Consider the following 10,520-nt stretch of genomic DNA (forward strand, 5'->3'; position numbering starts at 1 on the left):
GCGCGAGTTTTTCTTTTTAGCCTAGAAATTGGTCTTTGAGTCCGAAGCAGCAGCTGCAGCTGCCATAATTAAAATGAAATAACCTGCCTCCTCAGTCCTTAGGGAGGAAAGCTTAAAAAAAAAATCCATTTTCTAAATGGACTCTGGAATGCGGTGAATCTTCTTTACCTGTTTACTTGCAGCAAGTTGTATAGCTTTGCTTTTCCTCTGCGGTCAGGAGAAGAGAAACAAATTAACCTTTCCTGTACTGGGCATTTGTCCTGACCCCAAGCACTCGGCTCTGTCGTCTCAAAGGCAGGATCCGAATCTTGTTTTGATGCTTCATTTCTTTCCCTTCGGCCATGCCCCCTTCCACCATCCCAGTAGACCCCCCCCCCCAATCTCCCAACCCCATCTGATGTGTCCAGAGATTATTAAGATGTTATATGTCGGCATGTATAATTGGTTTGGGTTAGAAACCAAACCTCTCAGCAGAGTACCCAGGCCAAAGAGCCAGTGCTAATGATTTCCAGCATAACGAGATGGTTTCCAGAGGCTGGGATGTGCTCTGGGGCTGTTGCTTAAAGTCACTCGTCAAACCTGGTTGGGCAAAGAAGATCCCAGGAGACTGTAGACATACTGTGAGCTGTTTGGTTCGCAGGATGAGCTAGCTCAGGTGGATCGTGAGCACCGCTTCAGTCCAGGCCCAGGCAAGATCCAGCCCTCACTGTTTTCAAGGGCTCCTGGTCTGGTGGAAGAGCAGGTGTGCAAACGGCTCCTGGTGTACATTGACAGGGAGGGAGGGGTCAAAGGGGCGAGAACTTGCTGCTATGAAAGCTTTCCCTCTGCCCCATTTCTTCCATTGCTCAGCTTGCACACGTGGGGAGAACAACCTTACTGAGAAAGCAATGCCTGCAATATTGAACTTGGAAAGACAAGATGAAATAAGGATGCCTGTATTAAGGGTCTTGTACCTTAAAAAGAAAAAATCCATCAGGATCACACGTGTTTTGCTCAAGGCTGCCCAGCCGTATTGGGTGAAATACACTTCAGACTCCCTGTTTTCCATAGACTTCAGCTCTTGCCGCTGCACTGGGCTTCCTCTCAGAAAGCACACCGTGGGTGGTCAGTGGAAAGGCTCAGCCATCCTCGTCCCCCGTGTCCAGAAGGCGGCAAATGTTGACCCCCTCCTTAAAGAAAGCGTGCTGCTGGGTGGAACATTCCTGATCGTCTCCAGGCTGACGGGGTAACCAGCCAGGTCCTGGGTGCAGGGACAGTCCCCGGAGCGGCCACGCTCCATGAAGTCTGAGGCCAGAGACAGCCTGAGCTATTGACATTCTTCATGTGGCCCCAGCAGATGCCCCTGCGAGCACATGACAGTCCCTGGGGTTTCCAGGTCCTGTTCCTGCAGCTTAGCTGCTCAGACAGGAGCCTTGGTGGTGTCATGGCTAGGAGTTGGACTACTAACTGCAAGGTCAGTAGTTTGAACCCGCCAACCACCCTGGGCTTTCTACTCCCTGTCAGAGTTTGTTTCTGAAACTCAGAGGGCAGTTCTACCCTGCTTTGTAGGGTCGCTATGAATTGGCATCAACTCTATAGCAGTAAGTTTGTTTTTGTTGTTTTGTTTTGTTTTGTTTTGTTTTGTTCTAACTGTTAAGGGAAAGACCAAAAAAGGAGTTGCGGTGGGGGTCAGAGGGCAGGGGAGAAGGGTCTTCTCTTTTTCTGATATGTGGAAGTTGTTGGGGGAAGCTAACAGAAATAAGGAGACTTGAGTGAGGACAGAAACGGTACCTTCCCTTCACCCGGGTTCTGCCAACAAGCAGCTGAAGAGAGAGTCACACGCACACACCATCATGCATAGCAAGGACGCGTTGGGAGCGGAAAGATGTTATGTCAGGTGTACACGCATCGTCCTGCACCCGTGTGAGCACACTTTATGGCTCACCCAGAAAGAGAAAGGGCAGGGGGGAGACCCTGTCTCCACTGCGCGCTCTTTGGGGGCTTAATGGAAATCAGCTTCAAAATGTCAAAGCTTCCTTTCCTTAGCTGTCAGTCAACCCGGAAAGGCAAGGCTTGCGTGGAGGCCTGGGGTGGTGCACAAGGTGACGGTCTCCCTTGTTAACTGGAAATGTGGAGGCTCCTTTTCACGCTGCGACGGCTCAGAAGAAGGACTGGGCACATAGCTTTCCCTAAAAACAGGCCTCGAAAACTGGGTCTGGCTCAGATGGGGTCATCATGAGTCAGCATTAGCTCTGGCACCGAGCTGGTCATGCTTGCTTCCTGCAGCTGTGTTGAAGGTTGAAATGAGATTGCACAGGTGTAAATACCTAACACCTCCATTGGAATTTCACAGCCTGTATGATAGAAAGGAATTTGGGAAAGACCCCAAGTGAGAGTCACCGCAGTGGGATCCCTGGAGGCAAAGGCAATACCTCTTGAGTCCAGAAAGTGACAAAGCCCTGGACACTCAAGTGGAGGCCCAGGCACAAGAAAAGGTGACTCTTCTTATGCCTGTGAAGCCAACAAGGGCCTTGCCCTCTTTGAAACTTCATGAGATAAAGGTCTAATGAGTAAGGCATGGTAAATAGAAACTAAGTGCATGATAGCCAGTGTGTTTATCTGGGTTGACTAGAAAAACAAATTCATAAATACACCTATATGTGCAAAGAAGAGGTTTACATACAAGAGCAATTGCACATTGAGAAAACATTCCAGCACAGTCCAGATCGAGTCCTTAAGTCTGATATTAGCCCATATGTCCGATACCAATCTATAAAGTCCTCTTCAGACTCATGAAACACATGCAATGATGCTGAATGCAGGAAGATCACAGGCCAGTGGGTGGGAAGTCTTGTGGATCCAGTGGTGGTAGAAGCATCTCAGCACTGGCAGGGGTTTCCACGTGGCTCTACCAGTTCCCAGGGCACAGGGTCTACCTGCGTGGTGCCATGTGTCTTGTCAGTAGAGTGTCTCTCAGGGAGTGAGCCCAAGAGTGAGAAGTGTCTCCTGCCTCCAGGGAGGAAATACAGGAATTCCCAGAATCCTCCGGAGAAGACCATGCCCACACAGAGTCTCATTGGCTGTGACCCGATTGACAGACTAGACTCCACCCCTTCATTCTTAATCCTCTAAAGTCCCAACTTGACACTAGATTATGTAACTACCACAGCCATTATTACTGATTTGAGAATATGTAAAGTGAAAATCATATCCTATTGGTTGCTGTTGAGTGGATTCTGATGGCCCTTAAGTCAACGTTGTTTCAAATTAGGACTTACCTGTAGGGTTTTCATGGCTGCGGTCTTTCAGAAGCAGATCATCAGGGCTGTCTCAGAGGCACCAGTAGGTGGGCTTGAACTACCAACCTTTTAGTTAGTAGCACCACACTTCACTAATTGTACTACGGAGTTTTGCTTTCAGTGACTGTGGCATTGTATCAGGGAAAAGATGAAACGTGCTATTCCTGTAAAAGCTAGCAGTCGTAGAGCCCCACAGGGCAGTTCTGCACTGTCCTGTGAGGTGCCTCTGAGCCGGATTCAACTGGATGGCAGTGAGTGATAACATTATTTGCAAGGATGTTTTAAAGTTTACTTCCATATGCCCATGTCCACTTTGTATCATTCTCCCAACACACACACACACACACACACACACACACAGTCCCAGGTCTTCTAACCTGAGAGTATTCAACAATTTGCCCCCTGTGGGTGAGGAAGGGACATTCTGTACTTGGTAAGAGCTGGTGAATGTCCCTCCCTATCAGATGGACTCTGTAGAATGAAGAACAACTATAATAAATATATGTAATGCAGATGAAGCTAGCAAAATTACACACTCAGGAGAATTTTGTTTTTAATGGGAATTGCCAGTAATTTTTCACTTTGTAATAGATAATAATGGCTGTCTTAGCTAGGATCTCTAGGTATATTTGGCAAATATGCATTTGGGGAACTTCTTAAATAATGACTGTTTACATGAGATTGCTAAATACATCTTTCATGCCTTGTTATTTAGCTTTGTGTTTTGTTTTTTAAAAGGCATTTTGTAGTTCCCTGAGTGAGTGTGCACGCAAACAGGGTAGAATGGAAATACACCAACCCCAAGCCTTTTTGGGTCTTATGTTCAAAGCCCAATTTTTCTTCTTATAATGGTTTAAGGCAAATGACTTGAAATCCTCAAACCTTCCCTCACTCTGTTTTTGAATGAAAGAGAATTTCTTTTACTCATTTGATGGCCCATTTCTGGTACAGGTGTCTTCGTTGGCATTAATAAAAAACCAAATTCACTGCCATCAAATTCATAGCAACTCATGGCGACCCTGTAGGCAGAGTTGAACCATGTCTGTTGGTTCCCAAGCCTGTAACTGCACAGAAGAAGAAAGCCTCATCTTTCTCCCAGGGCGTTGCTAGTGAGTTCAAACTGCTCACCTTGTAGTTAGCACCCACTAGGTTACCAGGACTGCCTCTCTTAATCACTAGAGTGGTGAGGAATCAAATTCTGACACAGAATTTTAAGAACAGAGAGGACTTCGCGTGTCCCCTGGTTCAGCAGGTTCCTCTTTCGGATGAGGAAACTGAGGCATGGGGCAGGGCGGGACGGAGCCATTTCCCAGAGGTTGCCATGTGATCAGCAGTAGAAGCAGGACTAGAAGACTCTGCACAGTTCCCAACTCAAACGCCCAAGCCAACAGATCCATGTGGTTTGTTACAGGGAAGATTGGGCCATTTGACAGCGTCAAGTTTCAAAGAGGATGAAGTGACTGATTTTGTGGTGAATCAGACAGAACTGCTGCTCCTTGTACAGCACACAGCCCCCTGCTCCATGTACAGCACACAACCAGCCCTTCGTTTTCAAATGACATTTGTAACAAAGACTGACCTTACATCACTGTCCTTGAGGTCTCTGATCCACTAGGGGGAACAGGTGTGTAAACAATGACTAAGGCAAGAACACTAGTCCCCCAGCAGAAGATGCAGTGGGAGAACAGGAAAGGTGCAGGGTTTCCTGGGGTGAGCTGCATGAGGAATTATTCTGCGTGGATTTGCAGGGTGTTTAGGACCCTGCTTGCTTCTCTTGTGACAATTGGTCCCAAACAGCCCCACTTGTCATCAGTTTGCATGGGCTGTTGGGAAGAGGTTTGTGAGAAAGGGCTTGGCGTTATCCTGCCAGCATTCTCAGTTGGGTATGTCTTCTCTGCTTCAACAGAAAGAGTCCTGCCCCTACCACTACGTTCCTGGATCCGATGGCCCAGGAGGGGGAGCGACAGGGACCACGGATACTGCTGACTCTTCGGAACAGGCTAACATGGAGCCAGGTCAGTCCCTTTGCTCTGGTTTTTTTGTGTGTTCTCCGCTGCAAACCCATGTTATGGATGAGAAAGTCCATCTTGGGATCTGAACACATGTATTTCGGTTCAAAGTTTTTCTCACAAAGCATGATGGGAAGAGGAGGGTGTCAGGCCATAGTGGAGATGGCCTTCCCAGGGAACAGATGCAGTAAAGGATGATTGATGGTAAGTAGCAAAGGCTGCTGGGAGCCAGTGTGGTAGCAGGTGCTGGCAGTTGAAGATCGGATGTCCAGCAGAGATCAGAATAGAAGTTCTGGAAGCTTGCAGGTTCAGGACCAGAGAGGCAGCAGTGGCCATCAGGATCTTTCTATTGTCCAGGAGATCATCTTGCAGGGCTTGGAGTTTGGTGATTATGTCTGAAGCTGGGCCGGGATGAAATTGGAGGCATACTAGCCAGAGTAGTCATATGCTAGCCCGTAAAATGCAACCAGCTTTGGGAATATGACCCAAAGTTGATTGCTTAAAGGGGGGAGGGGGGAATGTATCATTTGGGTATATTGGTATTTCTTATCGCTCGAGGGGCTCTATTGGTGTCGGGGTTCTGAGTTGGGCTGTGATCGGCATGGTCAGCAGGTGGAGCCCACCAGCCTGGGTCTGCTACTTCCGTCGGCAGTCCCAGAGTGGGAAGTGAGGCAGCACTGACTCCCTGGCAGGGAATTTGGTTTTGGCGAGCTAGAGGAATGACTTCGTTCTCTTGGGAAACAGCTTTATTGGGACATCATCCACATCTGGTGCAATTCAGTAGCTCAATCACATCAAGAAGAGTTGTGCAACCATGACCGCAATCCATGTTAGAACATATTCTTCCTTCCGCTGATTAGCTGTCACCCTCATTGGCGCCCCATTGCATCTCAACATCCCCCGTCTCACCTCTAAGAAACAATGTCAGTTACTGTCGCTCTAAATTTGCCTCTCCTAGATTTCATCTACAAGAAAACATTACAAAACAAACAAGCAGAAAAACAAAATTAAAAAATGGCTTCTTGAGGAATTTGAATATGGAGCATACTCGCAGTCTCTAAATCTTGAGAGATGGAAAATAAAATGTGAGCAAAATATATGCTTTCTTCTCCCCAGTCATTAAACTAGTCTTACAAAAACAAAGCGAAAGGACTGTGAGACTGGGTTTGGAATGCAGTTGGGGCAGGGGAGTGGCGCGGTCCACCGTGTAGGTGGCCTGTCCTGTAGATGGCAGCCATGGAAGCAGTGGGAAGGGGTTGTTAGGGAAACGTGGAAGGATAGCTCAAGCTAGAGGAGTAACGGCCCAGAGAACGGGAGACCCATCAATGGAGGCTGGCTGCTAATGAAGAAGGCTGAAGAGTCAAGAGAAAGGAGTCAGGGACTGAGGTAGTAAGCCTTTTATTGACATCAGTCTACTATGAACCTACTGAATACCAAACACTTTTTCTAATCCTCAGTCTTACAAGGTTGGAGGATGAATCTAGTTAGGCTCTATTCTTCTGCAACAATAAATTAACTTCGGGATCCGGGTGGCTTAACACAGCAAAGATTTATTTCTTGCTCTCGCTCCATGTCTAACCCTCTGAGCTCCCTAGTGCTCAGGACCATGCTAATGACAGCTTGGCCATGATGCAGGTGCTCCACGTGGTCCATGTGCCCCTTCTTGACAGAAGTGAGAGCCGAGAGCTTGACCACTAGCTGCTAAATGCAGCGGCCCAGAAGTAACGCATGGCTTAGTGGCCAGAATGGGTCACATGGCCCTGCCTGGTTTTTTGGGTGCTGGGAAATGTGGGAAACATGGGTATTTGGTGAGCAGTCACTGTTGGTGGTGTAGTGGTAGCACGTTGGGCTATGATCCATGTGGTCGGCAGTTCAAAACCACCAGCAGCTCCAAGGGGGTAAGACCAGGCTTTCTACTCCCATAAATAGTTCCAGTCTCAGAAACCCACAGGGGGGATCACTGTGAATCAGCAATGCCTCCATGGCTGGGCAACAGTGGACGTGATCATTACCTTCATTTTACAGATAAGGAAACAGGCTTGGAGAAACTAGCTATCTTGTCTAAGTTTCCCACCTACAAAGTCCTGCTAATTGAATCATTGGTTTTCATTATACAATAAAGACATTGAGTACTTACCATAGGCCTGCTAGGTGCTGAGGAGACAGTGAGGGGCCACAACAGAGGTAGCCCCCACTCTCACCCGGGAGATTGTACAACTGCACAGGCAAGTAGGTGCTCCGCGGTGGAGACCTGTGGCTTTCCGAGGAGAGGTGTGCTGGGTGGAATTGGGACCCCCAGGAATCCGTGTTCATCAGCAAGAGCCCCTCAGAACCCTGGAGTCACTCCGCCTGGCCCCCAGTCTGTGTTTATGGCCCGGAGGACTCTCGGTGGATCTGGGGCTGTGTCCAGGGACCCCTTCCTCCTCCTCTGTGGATCCCTCTCACCACAGTCAGGAGGCAGGAGCCCCTTGTTGCCAACTCAACCAACCTCCTCCTGCTTAACGCCCGCCTGGGAGATCAGGAAGATGAGGTAAATGGGACAGTAATGAAATTCAGAGAGAAGGCTAAATCGGGAGGTGTTGCAAACAAGGTGGAGGAGGGAGACGTGATTTAAAAGGATTTCTCAAGAGTGGGAGGGCGCGTAGAGGAATGGAAAGAGCGCCGGCGGCTTTGTGCTGCGCTCCCCTCCTCTGACACGTGCCTGGAGGGTGACCTTGGCAAGCCCCTGAGCTCCAGGGACTTCACATTTCCCTCTTTAAACTGGGGGCCTTTTCATTGGCGGGTACAGTTAATCATTCATGCCTTTCCACCCCCTTACTGAAAAGGATTTGAGTGGGTGAACGATTAAAACGAAATAAATAAAAGATAACTAACAACATGTTAGGTACAATTTTAAGGGTTTTGAGGAACGAGGTTCCAAACTACTGCCCTGTGACATCATACAGTTTTTACGAGCTCTTCCCTGGTCCCCCCTTCTCAGTGGGTATGTGCCCAGCGTTGGGCCAAGTGGGTGTCTGAAAATGTACGATGGTGTTTGCAGCAAGGGCATCTTGAGCAGGCAGCATCAGTTGTTGGGCATGCTCAAACTCTTTACTCATCATCCAAAGTCTGGGTCAGTGCTGGGCCATCATTGCAGGTCACCTGGGGGCTGCGAACGTCTTTGCTGTGTGTGTCTCTTGGACCCTATCTTGCAGGAGTAGTGGGGGTTGTTAATCTGGAAAACAACTGAGGCCTAGACTTTAAAAGTCTCATGAGTTACTTTACAATGTCACATTGTCTGTCATGTTCATGTTCGTGTCTGCTATGCACCCCTCCAGGCATTGTATCTGCAACCTGTGGTTTCTCTGTTGAGTGCCTGCTTGCTTGGTTAATTTGATGTTTACAGTCAGTATTTCCTCTGCATGCTGTATGCTTTCTCCAACACAGAAGAACTGCTATCCAAATTACACAGAGAACTTTTAACCACTCAGTAATAAAAAGACAAAGAGCTAATTTTTTTAATGGGCTGAGGATTTCAATAGATGCTTCCCCGGGTTAGAGCTACACATGGCCTGTAAGCACGTGAAAAGGTGCTCAGTCCATCCAAGTCAAGGGTATGGGGGTCACTTATCTGGACCCTAACTCTTGGACACCAAAAGCCTCCTGATGATACCTCTCCCTGATCCCAGGGGACAGGGAGAAAGGGGCGGGGTCACACATGGAAGGTTTTTACAGAAAGGAGAGAAAAGTGGGAGGCCCCTGACATTCCAAGCCAGGAAAGCCCAAAAGGTCCCATCAAAGGGCAGGCTACCTGGCAGCTCTTCTCCCAATAATGGACAGAAAATTGTCACTGGAGAGGGCTGGACCAGGATGACAATTAGGCAGCAGTTCTCACACTTTGACATTTCAGGACCCCTTTTGCCTCCTTACAATGACGGAAAGGTGACCCCCCCCCAAAAAAAAAAGAGTTTCTGTGTATGTGAATTTCATCACCAGAAATGTGTCATGCTGGGCATTGGCACTGAGGAGAAAGGAAAAGGTTCAATCTTTGTATTTATTTTAAATTAAAAAGGACAAATCTGCCTTAACCCAGTTCCCTAATGTATATGGCAAAATAGCTCTTCTCCAAAACAAACAAAAATTCATGGAGCCGAGTGGTATTGTTTTACACTTTTGTGAATCTTTGAATAGGCGTATCTGTGCTGCATTTCAGTCTGGAAACTGCCCTGGGTCCTTGTGCGAGGGTGAGAATGGAGAGGGACAATGGTGACATAGCGTTCTTGTAAGTAGTTTGACTTCCCAGGCCCCTAACAGGGTCTTGGAGATGCCCGGGAGTTCTGGACCGTACTCTGAAGAAAGGCAGTTCAATAAGTAAGACCTTTGCGACAGGGTTCCGAAGGGAGTGGGGAAGAAGTCGACTGTGAAGCTCAAAAAGAGGAGGGTGAGTGTGTCCTATGGGAGGCAAGAAGCTTCTTCGTGCAGGAGGGACCGTGATTCTCCGGGAGAGAAGTCAGGCTGCCCTAGGAAGACTCCAGACCTTTGCACATGATCTATTTCTTGGCCTAGAATGATTTCTTCTTTCTTGGCCAACTTGGCAAAATGTCTCTCATTCTTTAAAGTGAAGCTTGGGTGGAATTGCCTCTGGAAAGCCTTCATATCACCCTTACATCCTCAGGCTGGTCAAGCCCCATTCCAGACACAGCCCCCCAGTGCATGCTGCCCGAGGGAGCGTTTCCATGAAGTGTGGTTTGAGGTAGAACTTCGGCGAAAGGCTGAGACCTGTGGGTGGAGATTTGGGTTGTCCGGGAAAGAAGTTGGGGTGTTGTTGTTACTGTCGTGTGAGAAATGAAAGGTCATTGGATGTGTTTGCCTCCTTGTTAGTTGTTGTCGAGTTGGTTCTGACTCATAGCAACCCCCTGCACAACGGAATGAAACACTGTGTGGGTCTGTGGGATCCTCACAATGCCCCATGCCCGGGAGCCCAGCGATGGAGCTCTGTGTCAGTCCATCCTCTGGAAGGTCCTCCTCTTCGCGGCTCCCTGCTTGACTTAAGAATATACAATTTTACATAGGCCGAGCACTAACCAAGGAGCGGTGAAAGTCATCCGTTGCGAATTCCAGTTCATTAGCCAATAATGCCGGTTGTCTAGAAGAGAAAGAAGAATAGGGGGAAAGAGGAGAAACACTAATTGCACATTCTCTATGTGCCAGACAGGTAGCATATTTTCTAGGTATCATAATCACGAAGTATATT

At 48.1% G+C, this 10,520-nt stretch overlaps 1 protein-coding gene across 1 annotated transcript in view; it reads left to right on the forward strand.

Annotated features, from left to right (window-relative positions):
• Positions 1-10,520, forward strand: part of LOC123522044 (teneurin-4-like) — a gene marked incomplete at its 3' end in the record, with an annotated part of 439,709 nt that overhangs the window by 102,508 nt on the left and 326,681 nt on the right. The window contains exon 2 of the mRNA XM_045293083.1: positions 5,185-5,293. Within this exon, the coding sequence (XP_045149018.1) occupies positions 5,284-5,293 (10 nt within the window). The remainder of the gene's footprint in view (positions 1-5,184; positions 5,294-10,520) is intronic.

Source organism: Echinops telfairi, unplaced genomic scaffold, assembly GCF_000313985.2.
Source record: "Echinops telfairi isolate 266 unplaced genomic scaffold, ASM31398v2 ScPeMD7_1713;HRSCAF=2227, whole genome shotgun sequence".
Classification (NCBI taxonomy): Eukaryota; Metazoa; Chordata; class Mammalia; order Afrosoricida; family Tenrecidae; genus Echinops; species Echinops telfairi.